The sequence below is a fragment of the Bos indicus x Bos taurus genome, chromosome 6 (genome assembly GCF_003369695.1).
Source record: "Bos indicus x Bos taurus breed Angus x Brahman F1 hybrid chromosome 6, Bos_hybrid_MaternalHap_v2.0, whole genome shotgun sequence".
Lineage (NCBI taxonomy): Eukaryota > Metazoa > Chordata > Mammalia > Artiodactyla > Bovidae > Bos > Bos indicus x Bos taurus.
The window spans coordinates 25,251,203-25,269,662 of NC_040081.1; the positions used below are offsets into that span (position 1 = coordinate 25,251,203).

The 18,460-nt window shown below is 38.2% G+C and overlaps 1 protein-coding gene across 1 annotated transcript in view; it reads right to left on the reverse strand.

The window, feature by feature from the left end:
* Positions 1-18,460, reverse strand: part of MTTP (microsomal triglyceride transfer protein) — a 56,746-nt gene that overhangs the window by 21,450 nt on the left and 16,836 nt on the right. The window contains exons 5-10 of the mRNA XM_027543992.1: positions 17,485-17,601; positions 17,055-17,194; positions 14,858-15,008; positions 11,947-12,104; positions 3,956-4,124; positions 2,869-2,976 (exon numbers count right to left, since the gene is read on the reverse strand). Of these exons, the coding sequence (XP_027399793.1) occupies positions 2,869-2,976; positions 3,956-4,124; positions 11,947-12,104; positions 14,858-15,008; positions 17,055-17,194; positions 17,485-17,601 (843 nt within the window). The remainder of the gene's footprint in view (positions 1-2,868; positions 2,977-3,955; positions 4,125-11,946; positions 12,105-14,857; positions 15,009-17,054; positions 17,195-17,484; positions 17,602-18,460) is intronic.

Genomic DNA, 18,460 nt, shown 5'->3' on the forward strand with positions numbered 1-18,460 from the left:
ATAATGGTTAGGAGGTGCCTAACTGGTGGCACTCACCTTTACTTTTGTATTAACTATGGTGATAGCACTTAGGACTCAACTGTAAGGTCTTATTCTAACTGTTTAAAGAGTGCTCATTTCCACTCAATTCCAAATTTCATTAACGCTGACACACTGTTCAAAAAACCTTTCTTGAATGCCTTCTGTGTAGCAGGTACTTTGCAAACATATTCTTTAATCAGGAAAGGCCTTATGTTTTCTGGCCTAGAAACTATTAACTTACCAGTTAATAGTTTAATGGAAAAGTAAATTAGAAATAGGCTCTATTTTACCTTTGTTACTAGGTATGTTTTAGGGGCTCAGTGTCATCTATAGGCTTCAGGTACACACACACACACACACACAATGGGAGAGATGGGGGGTAGCGAAGACATAAAAGACTCTCAAATAGAATGAAGATGCTAAAGCTTAAATGTAATAAAGAAGTGCTATTTCTCAACTATCAGACTGAACTCTAAAAACCCAAAAGTTTGATAACATACATTGTTATTGAGCCTATTGGGAAATAGGCATCCTAGTGGGAACCTAAAATGTTACAAATCCCGTGGAAGATAATTTGGCAAAAGCTAACAGATCTGCATTTTGATCCAGTACCCTAGCCCTGAAGCTATAGCTCCAAAAATAAGAGAAAATGTGCCCAAGATTATCCATTTAAATATTATTTGTAAAGAGCAGAAGCAGTGGACATCACCTAATGACCATACATGGGAGAATAAACCGCAGTGTCTCAGGCTAACACACATGGAGTGCTAGGCAGCTGTGAAAGGGAGGAGAAAGATCTCTGTGAACCAGTATGGGCTGATGTCCAGAATATGTTGTTAAGTGGAAAAAACAAGATACAAGAGAATGTATACAGAAGTTTATAGTTTGTGTAAGAAAAAAGGAATAAGAATGTGTGTGTACACCTGCTTACTGTTGCAAAAAGAGACAGGAAAGAGAACCCCAAACTAATGATACCACTTATGTAGAAAAAGTAGGTAAGAATGGGTGGAAGGGTAGGAAAGGGAATGAGACCTCTTTGAGGATATTTTTAAAATCAAGTTTTGACTTTCAAATCATGTTCCTATTTCATATATTCAAGAAATGAAGTTAACAAAGATGAAAGGATGCTAAAACTGAATTCAAACAAAATCTAATGAACATGAATAAATATCAGATTAATAACATAACTAAACAAAAGAGAATAAAAAAGAATTAACCCAAGTAATGTTTGAGCATAGTACTCTGATTATACACCTTTAGTGTAATATATTCTAAAGACAAAAAGATGGTGAAGTCTTGAACTTTACTTAAGGTAGTTTGTTTTTTGTAGTGATATTCGTGTAACAATTTCAAAGCTATTTTGTGCATGCTTTAGGACTGAGCAAATGAATCACAGTATTAATGTTCTTGAGAACCAAGGTTGTCACTGTGGGAGAAGGAAGATATAATTATGGAATGATGGAAGGAGAGAAAGAACCCTGTAGAACTGGATTAGAATTAGAGGTAGCAGTATGAACTCACAATTTAATAAGTATAAATACATGTATTCTGTCCATTGTAAGAGCCTAGATGCAATGACCTTCAAGTAATGAGAAGTAAAAGTCTTCAGGGGTAAAATGTCAGATGCATGCAACTTACTCTCAAAGGGTTCAACCAAAATAATATAAAATGAAATAAGATAATTCAAATAGGACAATACATTAACAACTGTCAAATTTAGATGAATATTTGACTTTCAAATCATGTTCCTATTTCATATATTTATATGAATTATAATGTAGGTATATTTGTAGGTATACAAATATTCATGGAATTGAGCTATCCTCACAACTTTTTCATAGGTCTGAATTTTTTCCAAATATAAATTTGGGGGAGAAAAGAAATTAGGATGCAGTGAGATTAAAATGTAAGCAAAAACAAATATTAATGGGAAACAGAAATAGAAGTAAAATGCTGACTGAAAGCTGGTTATATAATAAACATGGATGGAAAAAAGATTATATTTGTATGTATTAAACATCTTTAACCTATTTGCCTTACAGAAAGATGAGTTGAGTTGGATATTAACTCATTTAGATTTTCCATATTTAGTTGTGCTTAAAAGTGAGTGTTTTGTCATAATTTAATGAGGAAGATGTTAAAATTGATAGTCCACTCAGGTAAGTGGAGAAGCTTTGAGGAAATGAAATTAAAAATAAAATATAAAGTTCTAAAGTAGTTAGAAGTAATTAAATTTCTCCCATAAAAACTCAAAAACTGCAAACCATACTTACTATAGATAATAGTCTGCCCTAGGAGGTAGCCTTAGAATCTAATATTGAAGAATAAGAACTTTACCGTATATACATATATACATCATTCAAAGTTGAGTACAGTACACAGTGGGTACTCAATAAATATTCCTTGATGCGGGATTCTTGGACTATGCACTTTCAGCAAGCACTTACTGAACATTACCTATACACCAGGCACCATTTTAAGCAATTGGTGTGGAATGAACATAGATCCATTTCTGCAGTGAATTTATATTTCAGTGGGAGACAGAATAAATAATCCATGTAATAATTAACTGAATTATAAAGTATGTTCAACAGCAATAATTGCCATGCTGCTGCTGCTGCTAAGTCGCTTCAGTCGTGTCCAACTCTGTGCGACCCCAGAGATGGCAGCCCACCAGGCTCCCCTGTCTCTGGGATTCTCCAGGCAAGAAAACTGGAGTGGGTTGCAGGTGGTGAAAATAGAGTAGGGTGAGGGGAAATAGGAACACCAGTTGTGGACAGCATGTGAGTGTTAAATAGGATGGTTTGGAGCTATATATACAGTGACTTAGACTGGATTTGCACTTACTTTCAGTTTGCAGCCTTGGTTCTGACACAACTTCCTGACAAGGGCCCCGATGATGATCATAACAGATTCTCTGATGTCATTGCTTCCAAAAGAACCTTTGAACTTACTCTATTAGCCAAACAGGGATAAAACAGATAACCAAAACATTTAAACATTTTCATGGAATATTTTTCAGTAAGAAACAAAGTAGCCAAAGCCTAAAGAAACTGTTTCCATATTTCTAGATTTCAAACTCTGAATTTTGCTTTGGGGACACATAAATTCACTATCTAGCTTTGAATGGAAGAGTTGGTAAAGTCTTTCTAGGTATTTTTAACATAGATCTGTGAATTCCTGAGAGGTTTATGGATTATATTCACTGCATCAGTGAATCGAAAAAATGGTCTGTAAAATTGTACGTGTGGGTAACGAGGGACTTCACTAATGCTATCGGATTTTCAAACAAGCCTATTTTCCAAAAAAATTATGAATTATTCCCCTAAATCATAAGTGAATAAGTGCACTTTCTGTTTTTAAACCCTGGGTCCAAGAGAACTCTAGATTTTGCTTCCAATATAATTTTTCAGTAACAGAAGAATTAATATGTATTGGGTTGGTGAAACGGTTCATTGGGGTTTTTCAGTAATAATGTATTGAAAATCCCAAAGGAACTTTTTGGCCAACCCAATACATAACATATAATGATTATATGTTATACAATGTACTGTACATAAAATAGCACCAAGATTTTTGAAGTCAAAATAAATCTTTTAAAGTCAAATTGTGAAGTATAACCAAGACTGAAATTGAAATTTTGTCCTATGTCACATTACATAATAGGTGAATATAATCTTTAAATTTCCGTTAAACATAGCTTAAGTTATCTAGAGAAATTGCAAAGATACACTATGTGAAATATTCTACTTTGTGAAATAATCTACTCTACAATTAGTGATTAATGAAAGAAAACAGTCTAATAGAATTTAAATATGAATAATCAGAAGGTTCTAGTTTCAGCTTTTATTCTGATGCTGGCAACTTTTAATTACTGCTTAGATTCCGAAGATCAGCTGAGAGCTTTAATTTTGGCAGTGTCCATCTGACTTACAATGAGGGCTCTCAGGAGTTCTTCATCAGGATGTGAGGCAAATGCACAGGCATAGAGAAACCTTTCCTGGAGGATAACGCTCTCGGTGCTTTTGAAATCCAGAAAGTCCAAAATGGCGTCTAATGAGTCTGGTGTCTGAGCAGAGGTGACAGCATCCACTAGCTGGGGTCTAAAACAGAAAACAGTCATAGATATCAATTTTAGGGTGCTTAATAAATTATTTGAATTGCTACCATTCATAGACCCATTGGAGAAGGAAATGGCAACCCACTCCATTGTTCTTGCCTGGAGAATCCCAGGGACGGGGGAGCCTGGTGGGCTGCCGTCTATGGGGTCGCACAGAGTTGGACACGACTGAAGCAACTTAGCAGTAGCACCATAGACCCCACTGGTTTGAGTTTCCTAAAGAAGTGAAAATTTTTTATTTAAACAAAAGAAAAGTGATGGATTTCTCTGAAAGACACTACCCCATTTTATTTTAAGCCTCTCTCTTAACTCCCTTCTTTCTCACTTAATGTACCCTCAGAATATACAGATTAATCTTACTGTATTGAGATCAGATCAGATCAGTCGCTCAGTCATGTCCAACTCTTTGCGACCCCATGAATCGCAGCACGCCAGGCCTCCCTGTCCATCACCAACTCCCGGAGTTCACTCAGATTCATGTCCATCGAGTCAGTGATGCCATCCAGCCATCTCATCCTCTGTCGTCCCCTTCTCCTCCTGCCCCCAATCCCTCCCAGCATCAGAGTCTTTTCCAATGAGTCAACTCTTCGCATCAGGTGGCCAAAGTACTGGAGTTTCAGCTTTAGCATCATTCCTTCCAAAGAAATCCCAGGGCTGATCTCCTTCAGAATGGACGGGTTGGATCTCCTTGCAGTCCAAGGGACTCTCAAGAGTCTTCTCCAACACCACACTTCAAAAGCATCAATTCTTTGGCGCTCAGCCTTCTTCACAGTCCAACTCTCACATCCATACATGACCACAGGAAAAACCATAGCCTTGACTAGATGAACCTTTGTTGGCAAAGTAATGTCTCTGCTTTTGAATATGCTATCTAGGTTGGTCATAACTTTCCTTCCAAGGAGTAAGCGTCTTTTAATTTCATGGCTGCAGTCACCATCTGTAGTGATTTTGGAGCCCGGAAAAATAAAGTCTGCCACTGTTTCCACTGTTTCCCCATCTGTTTCCCATGAAGTGATGGGATCGGATGCCATGATCTTCATTTTCTGAATGTTGAGCTTTAAGCCAACTTTTTCACTCTCCACTTTCACCTTCACCAAGAGGCTTTTGAGTTCCTCTTCACTTTCTGCCATAAGGGTGGTGTCATCTGCATATCTGAGGTTATTGATATTTCTCCCGGAAATCTTGATTCCAGCTTGTGTTTCTTACAGTCGAGCGTTTCTCATGATGTACTCTGCATAGAAGTTAAATAAGCAGGGTGACAATATACAGCCTTTAAGTACTCCTTTTCCTATTTGGAATCAGTCTGTTGTTCCATGTCCAGTTCTAACTGTTGCTTCCTGACCTGCATACAAATTTCTCAAGAGGCAGGTCAGGTGGTCTGGTATCCCATCTCTTGAAGAATTTTCCACAGTTTATTGTGATCCACACAGTCAAAGGCTTTGGCATAGTCAATAAAGCAGAAATGGATGTTTTTCTGGAACTCCTCTTGCTTTTTCCACGATCCAGCGGATGTTGGTAATTTGATCTCTGGTTCCTCTGCCTTTTCTAAAACCAGCTTGAACATCAGGAAGATCACGGTTCACATATTGCTGAAGCCTGGCTTGGAGAATTAAGCATTACTTTACTAGCGTGTGAGATGAGTGCAATTGTGCAGTAGTTTGAGCATTCTTTGGCATTGCCTTTCTTTGGGACTGGAATGAAAACTGACCTTTTCCAGTCTTGTGGCCACTGCTGAGTTTTCCATATTTGCTGGCATATTGAGTGCAGCACTTTCACAGCATCATCTTTCAGGATTTGGAATAGCTCAACTGGAATTCTATCACCTCCACTAGCTTTGTTCGTAGTGATGCTTTCTAAGGCCCACTTAACTTCACATTCCAGGATGTCTGGCTCTAGGTCAGTGATCACACCATCATGATTATCTGGGTCGTGAAGATCTTTTTTGTACAGTTCTTCTGTATTCTTGCCACCTCTTCTTAATATCTTCTGCTTCTGTTAGGTCCATACCATTTCTGTCCTTTATCGAGCCCATCTTTGCATGAAATGTTCCTTTGGTATCTCTGATTTTCTTGAAGAGATCCCTAGTCTTTCCCATTCTGTTGTTTTCCTCTGTTTTTTTTGCACTGATCACTGAAGAAGGCTTTCTTATCTCTTCTTGCTGTTCTTTGGAACTCTGCATTCAGATGTTTATATCTTTCCTTTTCTCCTTTGCTTTTCGCTTCTCCTCTTTTCATAGCTATTTGTAAGGCCTCCCCAGACAGCCATTTTGCTTTTTGCATTTCTTTTCCTTGGGGATGGTCTTGATCCCTGTCTTCTGTACAATGTCACGAACCTCATTCCATAGCTCATCAGGCACTCTATCTATCAAATCTAGGCCCTTAAATCTATTTCTCACTTCCACTCTACCCTAAGCCAAATATAATTTGGAGGTTTGCAAATAAAATTATATAAATAATATTACAAATTAGGTTCAAATTCTTTTCTCCATAAGTAATATGTAAAAGCTATGGTCTCCCAAATCGATTCTTTTTCTAATTAGCTTTGCAACTATATACATTTCTTAAATGTATAACTAAGGTAGTATCATTCAGTGGAAAGATGGGACATTCTTTTAACTTTCATTTATACCCAAGAAAGAAATTTCTGCTCATTTTTTTAAAAAATAAAAAGCAAAAAAAAAAAAAAAAAAGCCAAAATAAAAAAATAATAAAAAATAAAAAGCACCATGGTGCAGTTCAAGTTCAGACTTCCCAGGTGGTGCTAGTGGTAGAGACGCTGCCTGCCAGTGCAGGAGAGGTAAGAGAGGCGGGTTCGACCCTGGGGTCAGAAAGATCCCCTGGAGGAGGGCATGGCAACCCACCCTCCTGGGGAATCCTGCTTGGAGAATCCCATGGACAGAGGAGCCTGGTGGGCTACAGTCCACAGAATCACAAAGCGTCAGACACAACAAGCGATTTAGCATGCACACAAGCATGGTTCAAGTTCAATCACAACAATTAGTTGTTAGTAGAGTGAAACTCCTGAAGGAAAGTGCTAGTTACATCATCTACTCATCAAGAATCTCTGATTGGTTGAGTCTTGGGATGATAATATTTCTGAAACTAGTTGCTATACTAATGAACATAAGATGTCTGTATATATTTCATTTCACATCTGCATAACAAATACATACACGTATCTAATGCATTACATATACACATATTTTAAAAAAGATATTCTTGTACTATACCATTTTGGCCCTAACAAAACGTCATGGAATGGAACAGACTGAGAGAGAGATAATACTTATTAAGTGTTATTATTGCAAACACTGACTAGCAGTTTTAGGTATGCAACCTCTTTTCCAAATTGGGAAAAGAGTATATCAAGGCTGTATATTAACACCCTGCTTATTTAACTTATATGCAGAGTACATCATGAGAAATGCTGGGCTGGAGGAAGCACAAGCTGGAATCAAGATTGCCAGGAGAAATATCAATAACCTCAGATATGCAGATGACACCACCCTTATGGCAGACAGAGAAGAACTAAAAAGCCTCTTGATGAAAGTGAAAGAGGAGAGTGAAAAAGTTGGCTTAAAACTCAACATTCAAAAAACTGAGATCATGGCATCTGGTTCCATCACTTCATGGCAAACAGATGGGGAAGCAGTGGAAACAGTGACAGACTTTATTTTCTTGGGCTCCAAAATCATTGCAGATGGTGACTGCAGTCATGAAATTAAAAGACGCTTGCTCCTTGGAAGAAAAGCTATGATCAACCTAGATAGCATATTAAAAAGTAGAGACATTACTTTGCCAACAAAGGTTCATCTAGTCAAAGCTATGGCTTTTCCAGTAGTCATGTATGGATGTGAGAGTTGGACCATAAAGAAAGCTGAGCACCAAAGAATTGATGCTTTTGAAGTGTGGTGTTGGAGAAGACTCTTGAGAGTCCCTTGGACTGCAAGGAGATCCAACCAGTCCATCCTAAAGAAATCACTCCTGAATATTTATTGGAAGGACTGATTCTGAAGCTGAAACTCTAACACTTTGGCCACCTGATGCAAAGAACTGACTCAATGGAAAAGACCCTGATGCTGGGAAAGATTGAAGGCAGGAAGAGAAGGGGATGACAAAGAATGAGATGCTTGGATGGCAGATGGCATCACCAACTCAATGGACATGAGTTTGGGCAAGCTCTGGTAGTTGGCAAAGGACAGGGAAGGCTAGCATGCAGCAGTCCATGGGCTCGCAAAGAGTCGGACATGACTGACTGACTGAATTGAACTGAACCTCTTTTTGCTTTAACTTCTTTATCTGTAACATGGGGCTATGAAGAGCAGTTATTTTAGGGTTGTCAGGAGGATTAAATCACATGATCTGTGTAAAACACTTAGAATAGTGCTTGGCACATTGTATACGCTCAATAAATACATGCTGTTATTAATACCATCAGCTCACTGAACATCTCTGTCAGTTTAACACTAATATTCTCCCTATACATAAGGAAACAGACTCAGAGGTATCAAATCATTTGTTCAAGGTCCCATAGCTGGTAAAAATAGAGCTAGGATTGGAACTCAGTTTTTTCTGACTCTGGAATACTGGGGTCTTAATTACAGTGTTTTCTAAAGTGTTTTCATGTAATACTAATCCTACAAAATGCTTTAAGAAGAGGGATTTTCAAGGTCATGTAAGTTTGGAACATATTTAAGGAAACTTATATGTAATATTATCAGATTAAAGATGCCAGATATTGCTGCAATAAAGAGAACTATTTGATGTGTTTTTTCCCAGTGTTTTTCAAACTCAATTGCTCACAGGAGCCTTTCCTCTTGGTGTACTTGTTAATAACCTGAAAGCCATAGGATACACATAATGAAACTGGGAAATGTTACATTCCACCATCCTGACTTTCACTATACTACAATAAACAGAAGGAATTCTCTGTATTTTATGAATGTTGAAAATGAGGCTCAGGGAGACTGAATGTATATGACTTACTTAAAGGTTATATGATTTTGGAAGTCAGAATTTAAAACTAGGTCTTATGATTTTAGTTCATCCTAATATGGTGATTGCAGCCATGAAATTAAAAGACGCTTACTCCTTGGAAGGAAAGCTATGACCAACCTAGATAGCACATTCAAAGCAGAGACATTACTTTGCCAACAAAGGTCCATCTAGTCAAGGCTATGGTTTTTCCAGTGGTCATGTATGGATGTAAAAGTTGGACTGTGAAGAAAGCTGAGGGCCAAAGAATTGATGCTTTTGAACTGTGGTGTTGGAGAAGACTCTTGAGAGTGCCTTGGACTACAAGGAGATCCAACCAGTCCATTCTGAAGGAGATCAGCCCTGGGATTTCTTTGGAAGGAATGATGCTAAAGCTGAAACTCCAGTACTTTGGCCACCTCATGTGAAGAGTTGACTCATTGGAAAAGACTCTGATGCTGGGAGGGATTGGGGTCAGGAGAAGGGAACGACAGAGGATGAGATGGCTGGATGGCATCACTGACTCGATGGATGTGAGTCTCAGTGAACTCCGGGAGTTGGTGATGGAAAGGGAGGCCTGGCATGCTGCAATTCATGGGGTTGCAAAGAGTCGGACATGACTGAGCAACTGAACTGAACTGAACTGAAGAGCTTTTCAAGACTGCCGGGAGAAATATCAATAACCTCAGATATGCAGATGACACCACCCTTATGGCAGAAAGTGAAGAGGAACTAAAAAGCCTCTTGATGAAAGTGAAAGAAGAGAGTGAAAAAGTTGGCTTAAAGCTCAACATTCAGAAAATGAAGATCATGGCATCTGGTCCCATCACTTCATGGGAAATAGATGGGGAAACAGTGGAAACAGTGTCAGACTTTATTTTGGGGGGCTCTAGAATCACTGCAGATGGTGATTGCAGTCATGAAATTAAAAGACACTTACTCCTTGGAAGGAAAGTTATGACCAACCTAGATAGCATATTGAAAAGCAGAGACATTACTTTGCCAACAAAGGCTCGTCTAGTCAAGGCTATGGTTTTTCCTGTGGTCATGTATGGATGTGAGAGTTGGACTGTGAAGAAAGCTGAGTGCCGAAGAATTGACGCTTTTGAACTGTGGTGTTGGAGAAGACTCTTGAGAGTCTCTTGGACTGCAAGGAGGTCCAACCAGTTCATCCTAAAGGAGATCAGCCCTGGGATTTCTTTGGAAGGAATGATGCTAAAGCTGAAACTCCAGTACTTTGGCCACCTCATGCAAAGAGTTGACTCATTGGAAAAGACCCTGATGCTGGGAGGGATTGGGGGCAGGGAGAGAAGGGGATGACAGAGGATGACATGGCTGGATGGATCATGGACTCGATGGACATGAGTTTGAGTGAACTCCAGGAGTCGGTAATGGACAGGGAGGCCTGGCGTGCTGCGATTCATGGGGTCACAAAGAGTCGGACACAACTGAGCAACTGAACTGAACTGAACTGAATATCTTTTCTACTATACAATGTTACATGTTTATTTCCTATGATATGATACAATATTGAAAATATTATCAGGTAAATAACCTGATTTAGAAAATGTATCATGAAATCATACAAATTATTGCCACCATAAGATTTTTAGGATACAAATAAGTCTAAGGTTTAGTGTAATCTCTGTTTAAAGTTAACAGCCAAATTTTGCACTGTTTTTGTCAGTAATTTTTTTTTTGACAAAAAGATAAGTCACTCTAAAATATATCTTTAAGTTCTATGATTAAAACAGAGTCTGAGAATTTATAATTTTGCATATATTTAACTCAGTTTAAATGTTTATTTTTGAAGAGAGTATCCAACTAACTTGTAGTTAGTCATATGGAATTCATATCAATTTTTTAATGACCTAAGTCAAGTCAATAATAGTACAATCAAGAATAAACAATCTTCTCCAGAAAAAAGCTATATTCTCTTATTCTTGAGTAATCAAGTCCTTTGAACTCAGTGACCACTGTTGCTGTGTGTGTTGTATGTGTGGGGGAAGGGGTGTAACTTGGCCATTTTATACTTTTGACTATTTTAATGGCTAGTTTCCACTGTTTGTCAAACTAATTGAGCCATGTTCTATACCATCAATTAGGATAATTAGTGTAAAACAGTTGAATTTGTAGTTGCAGATAAATTTTGTTTTACAGACCAAAACACTTCTATTTAGAAAGTGTATTTGTATTGGTATTTACAAAGTAAGTTTGAGAATTGTCAACTCTCTTTATTGTGGATGTAAAATAAGGCACTCTTCCAATGAATACTCAAATGATGTACATATTTCTTTTCTCTGGATTCTTTTTGCTGTTAATCTCAGTTCTCAATTTTCTCTTCAAAACAAGGCTTCTATGACAATCATCACTGTATCTTTAATGAAAGCTCATTTTTAATAGAAAAAACATAACTGTTTTTGTTTGTCTGTTTGTTTTTATAATCAATTCTGAACTCTTTCTGAGTGTCAATTAATAGCTCTGGGAACACAATTTCACCAGAGTGTGGCAGCGCCTGCACTGTGGTATCACATCACAGTCCTACCATCCCCCTATCTGTGTACCAATCTAGACCTGATTTACACTCATGAAGAACAAAATGTTCAAAATAAAATATTCACTCTGAGTCACTGCTGAAAACTTGCTTTTCTGGCCAATTAACCATTGAGTTACTGCACTGAGGTATAACTGTTCAATGCAAATGTGAAATAGCAAAACAACTGGTTTGAAGGTGAGGCAGCTGATTCAAAAAAGGGATCTTACCTGCTTAATAAACAGCAACCCAGAAACACTTTACTACAGACAACCCCAGGAAATGTTCAGGGAACTTACAGTACTTCCTTGTTTTCTGCCTTTAGAATTTGGAGGATCTCTTCTTTCTTTGCCGTCCTGAGGTGCTTGATGAAGGCCAGGAAGCTTCTGACAGCCTCAGCCTTGGAGAGGTTGTCAGGCTGCAGGTGTTTTCTGATGGACTGCCAGTGCTCTGAGAGCTGCAAAACACGGCCACAGGCCCAGACCACACTCATAATTCTGAACATCTGTGTTTCTAAAGAATGTTCTCTCCAGAAATAAATGTTTCCTTGTATCTGACAAGCAAAAGAAGCTCTTTTTATCTTACCTCAATATATCTGATTGCCCCTGCCCCTATCACGTTCCTATGACTCTCAGAGGCAAATACAGAGGCCTGTTGATCAGTGCGCAAGTCCTCCTCAAGAGGACTTGTCGATTAGTACTTAGCTCAAATGACCTCAAGATTCTGGGCATATAGGTCATTCCATGGTTACAAAACGGTGTTACATCTGAAGCCAGGCTTTGACTACCATAGTGAAATTATGTTGAATTTTCATTAACAACAGGATATTTTGTTGGGAAAAATCATCAGAACTGCTGAAGAATTGTGTCATGTTTCTTATGAACTGAAACCTTATTGAAAACCAGTTTTTATAATAATTTGATCTCCTTATTCTCTTTATTTTATGGTTTGTATGAAATACTAATAATAGTAAAACATCATCTTGCTGAGATCTGAACTGTTCATTTCATATATCCGTGTTAAGTGGAGTGGCATTTAGATAAAGGAATTGATGCTTTTGAACTGTGGTGTTGGAGAAGACTCTTAGTTCTTTGCACTGCAAGGAGATCCAACCAGTCCATCCTAAAGGAGATCAGTCCTGGGTGTTCATTGGAAGGACTGATGCTAAAGCTGAAACTCCAATACTTTGGCCACCTGCTGTGAAAGAGTTGACTCACTGGAAAAGACCCTGATGCTGGGAGGGATTGGGGGCAGGAGGAGAAGGGGACGACAGAGGATGAGATGGCTGGATGGCATCACCGACTCGATGGACGTGAGTCTGAGTGAACTCTGGGGGTTGGCGATGGACAGGGAGGCCTGGCAGGCTGCAATTCACGGGGTCACAAAGAGTCAGACACGACTGAGCGACTGAACTGGACTGAATCCTCATATACACTACTGTTATGCTGCTGTGATTTTAAAAACAGTAAATAGTTCTAATCAATAACATCTTTTGGCTTAGAAAAAAGTTCAAAACCTTATTTTTCATAGTTTACCACTTCTCCCCTAGTTGTAAAAAAATGTGTTAAATCCCACAGAGTTAAATCTTAACTCTGCATAATCTGCATGCTACCAGTTTTTAAATTATTCATTCCTTCCAATAGCAACGGATACACATTTTGCTCTTCTTCAAATCCCTTTTGGTCATCTAATCTTAAGAGGATAGTCCAAAAAAATATTCCAGTTGTACTTAGCTAGATTTACTGGGTCGTTTCTGAGGGCAGAGATCACATCAGTGTTAAGTCAGAATTTTTTTCTTTAAAGAGTTGCAATGGTGACATTATACTGACATAATAATGAAGAATTATTTTCCTATCTTTCCTGTAATAATGAAGAATTATTTTCCTATCTTTCCTATAATAATGAAGAAATAGTTTTGAGAAATCTTAGATGGCTCATAATATTTGATAACTATGGGGAGAGAAATTAACAGAATAAGAAAAGATCATTGGTTTCATTAGTCACCTTTCTAAATAATTTCCATCTCATATGACATTAGAAAATGACACTGGAATATTAGATAATTTGTGGGGAAAAAAGAAGAAACAAGGTTTGAGAACAATCATTTTTGTCTCATTTTGTTTTCCCCTTCACTCAATTTTGATATATTTGAGAAACTAATAAGGAATTAGTGCCTTGCACTTTAAGCAAATTCTGGTATTAGCTCTTGATGATTCCACTTTTTTGAACACTAATAATGGCCAAGGGAAGAGCATCTTCTGGTAGCTACAAATAGAGCTTGAAGCCAAGGGTTAAGTATTAGGACATGCTGGAACCCAGAGTCATATCTGTGGCCATACATCACAACTGATTTATGCAACAAAAGAAATTATTCTTTATTAGATTAAAAATATTACACACACACTCACAAATACATACAGATACACTCATACCTGCACACACAGACACACACACTCACACACTTAGCCTTGGGGGTGCGCTCATTTCTGGCTGTAACAGTAGGAGAGGTTGGGGTGTGGTAAATAAGTGTTCCTGATTTAGGTGAAGAGCTTGGTATCCATTTCTAGTCCTCCTAGCAGCTCTCAGAATACTGAGCTCAGTAAAACATTTCACCTGTGGACATATTACTGTGTGTGTGCTCAGCTGTTTCAGTTGTGTCCTACTCTTTGCAACCCCATGGACTTTTGTCCACCAGGCTTCTCTGTCCATGGGATTTCCCAGGCATGAATACTGGAGTAGGTTGCCATGTCTTCCTCCAGGGGATCTTCCCGACCTAGTGATCCAACTCATATCTCTTGCATCTTCTGTATTGCAGGTGGATTCTTTACCCACTGATCCACCTGAGAAGCCTGGACATATTACTCCCGAGAGGCAGAACTTTCAGGATTCAGGCCACTGTCTATGCTCTCAATGCTGTATGCTTCCCCTAACTTCATCAGGCTTATCCCCACTGCATTCTGAGGTCTTCTTTGAGGAAGCTGCCTTCAAGTCATAACATTTTTTATTTGAAATAAGTGGATGTGGTAGTCATTTGTTAATTATTATAGCATATTATTAGGCTACTGCTATTATAACTCAGTGGTGGCTGAAGTTCTTTGTAAACTTTCCTTATAAATTAACTGAAGCTTCCATTGGAGACAAAAGGAAAACAGAATTGTAGGCCGTGATTATTCCATGATTTGGCCACATAGCGCTGTGGCTCACACTTACAGAAGGGCATCCTTTGCACTTGCTCTGGAAGACCTGCCCCACAATGGGAATGGCCGTGTACTTTGAATCGACTGCTTTAATGATGGCTGCAACCTGCTTTCCCGGCTTCAGTCTCACGCTTGCTTCCGTGGTTTTCAGCTCCAGTTTCTGCCTGCATAACCAGGGAAGAGAAATACCACATCAACGGCCTTCTTTTGAGTGAACAAGCTATTAATTGTCATTCTTTTGGCAAACGATACTAATGTATTCAAATTCTGTAAGGCCATGTCTTTCAAACTGAGAGATCTCCAGCAGTAACAGAAACCTCAAGATAATTATGAAACTTTTCTGGAGCAACAATTTTATTCAAAGGTTTGAAAGTTTAAGCCTGGGATTTCAAAATATTATGACAAGAGACTACACGAAAGAAAATTTGCCTGGATGCTGAGCAAGATATATGATGTCACTTCTTTGGGCTTTAGCCCAGTTCTCTGAAAAATGATATCTTCAGGACAACCACATGTCACTTACTAAGACAATTAGGAAATCTTGTTTTGTAAATATGGCCTCAATAATCTGATATGCTCTTTCAGTAGCTTGCCTCTCTCCCTTCAAAAGGTGGAGTCTACATCCCTCTCCTTAAACCTGGGCAGGACTCTGTGACTGCCAGGACTTGTAGAGAACACTAGAAGTTTCAATATATGGCTTGTAAGGCTAAGTCCTTTTATGTTGGAGAAGACTCTTCAGAGACTCTTGGATTGCAAGATCAAACCAGTCAATCTTAAGAGAAATCAACCCAGAATACTCATTGGAAAGATAGATGCTGAAGCTGAAACTCCAGTATTTTGGTCATCTGACGTGAACAGCTGACTCATCGCTAAAGTCCCTGATGCTGCAAAAGATTGAGGGCAGAAGAAGAGGGCATCAGAGGATGAGATGGCTGGATGGTATCAATGATGCAATGGACATGAACTTGGGCAAACTTCAGGAGATGGTGAGGGACAGAGAGGCTTGGCGTACTGCAGTCCACGGGGTTGCAAAGAGTCAGACACGACTGGGTGGCTGAACAACAATAAATCACAAAAGGGAATTCAGCTTTCATCTGGCATGCTAGCAGCACATACCTTCTTACCATGTAAGAAGTCTGGCTACTGAAGCTACCATGTTGAGAGGCCCCATGGAGATCAAGAGAGATGCATAAGGAGCCTAAGGAGTGTGAATCTCCAGCCCAGACACTAGATAGGTGAGGGAGCAGCCTCTGAACCAGCTCTGCAACCGCACAGCACACACCAAGCAAGGCAGGATCAAGGCAAGTGTCACGAGTATGAGAGAAAATAATAAAGTGATTGCTGCTTTTTATACTACTAAGTTTGGAGTGGTGTGTTATAGAACAATGGAATCCTGATAAACCTAAATTTAAAATATTAATTTTATATGAAAACAAGATGGATGTGGTACAAAGTAGAATGCAAGGTTCTAATCCAGAGGAGACTTCAATAAAATTTCAAGCATTTGTGGTTTGAGGCATTTCTACCAAGATTTTAACCATTTACCTCTGACATTAGGGTTACTTCAGAAGAAATATTTGAGAAATAACAGCAGAAGATATAACTTACATTTAATGCTAGGATGTGTTATTCTAAATTAAAATCTGAAAATAAGACATACTCTTAGATTTGAAATTTTAGTCCTTTAGCCTGTGGGAACTATGCTGACCAGAGAAATTTTCTCAAATTGAAATAACAGTCTTGAATATGTAAGTACTATAAATCACAGCAAAAATTCTGTCATATCACTTTACGATAGAACATTTTTGTGTTTATTAACAACAATGACAAAAAAATAATCTTGAGGAGAGAATACACAATGCCACTTTTTTAATCTAAACATTAAAAGCATTTGATAGAGAAATCAGAAAATAAATAAGAATGAATCAAAGTGTTTGCCTTTTAAAAATTTAAATTTTATTCAATAAACAATTTATTTTTAATGAAGTCCTATTTTAAAACATTAAGTATTTACTTCATGCCACATATTATTATAGACAATATGAAAAATAAAGATGAACAAGACATAATAATTGTTCTAAAGGAGCTCACAGTCAAAATGAGGAAGCAATAAATATATTAATTCATGTGCATGTATATATATGCATATATATTTTTAAATTTTAATAATACATTAAATAACAGTAAAGAAAATTTAAGCATTATCTTACCTCGATACTATTTTGCCTGCTATTGATTGTAGAAAATTGAGCCTTAAAGCACGTATCTCTTCTGAGAGCACAGCTACAACAAAGCTGTCTTCTATCTTATAGGTAGTGACAGATGTGGCTTTCGAAGTGACACCCAAGACCTAAATAAATAAATGTGGTTGTAACAAGCAATCAGCCTTTTATCTTTGAATCAAGCCAAATAGCAAATTATCTTTTCATCTTCACAAGAACACCCCCTTCATATTCCTTCAACACACAAACCTACAATATATTAAAATAAATCCATTCATTTGATATTATATAATACTATACCCTAAACTAAAAATTACAAGTGTTCCCAAATTATATTGCTGCTTTATTCACCTATTATTTCTGAATCGTCTCTACAAAAAGAACTTGGTTGCCTCAAAGAAAGTGATAGGCAGCATACCTGATGTGGGGTCGTAAATCCAGCCCTCTCTATTTTGCATGAATCCAAAGCCTTAATTTTGGTCACTTTGTCTTGATGAGCCTGGTAGGTCACTTTACAATCTCCAGAGATGTCTACCTAAAAAGAAAAGCCAAAATACAATGTTTCAGATGGGATTCTCATATGAACCATTTGAATTCCAGTGGGAAGTAGCTTAAAAATTGGGGTTCTAATACATCATGCAGGATTCCTTTCTCTGACAAGATAGGAAGACAGAAGAATTCAGTGTTTCCTGCAGCATGTGGATTCCTTTCCATCCTCTTTGAGTCTTATGAGCACATTCTTATTGCCCCAGGAATAATAAATGATTTCCTACTTCTCTCTAATGTCTAATAGGAATTGGACAGATGGCCTCAGTTCAGTTCAGTTCAGTTGCTCAGTCACGTTCGACTCTTTGCAACCCCATGGACTGCAGCACACCAGGCTTCCCTGTCCATCACCAATTCCTGGAGCTTACTTAAACTATGTCCATTGAGTTGGTGATGCCATCCAACCATCTCATCCTCTGTCATCCCCTTCTCCTCCCGCCTTCAATCTTTCCCAGTATCAGAGTCTTTTCAAATGAGTCATTTCTTTGCATCAGGCCAAAGTATTGCAGTATCAGCATCAGCATCAGTCCTTCCAATGAATATTCAGGACTGATTTCCTCTAGGATGGACTTGTTGGATCTCCTTGCTGTCTAAGGGACTCTCAACAGTCTTCTCCAACACCACACTTCAAAAGCATCAATTCTTCGACGCTCAGCTTTCTTTGTAGCCCAACTCTCACATCCATACGTGACTACTGGAAAAATCATAGCTTTGACTAGACAGACCTTGTGGGAAAAGTGATGTTTCTGCTTTTTAATATGCTGTCTAGATTGGTCATAACTTTTCTTCTAAGGAGCAAGCGTCTTTTAATTTCATGGCTGCAGTAACCATCTGCAGTGATTTTGGAA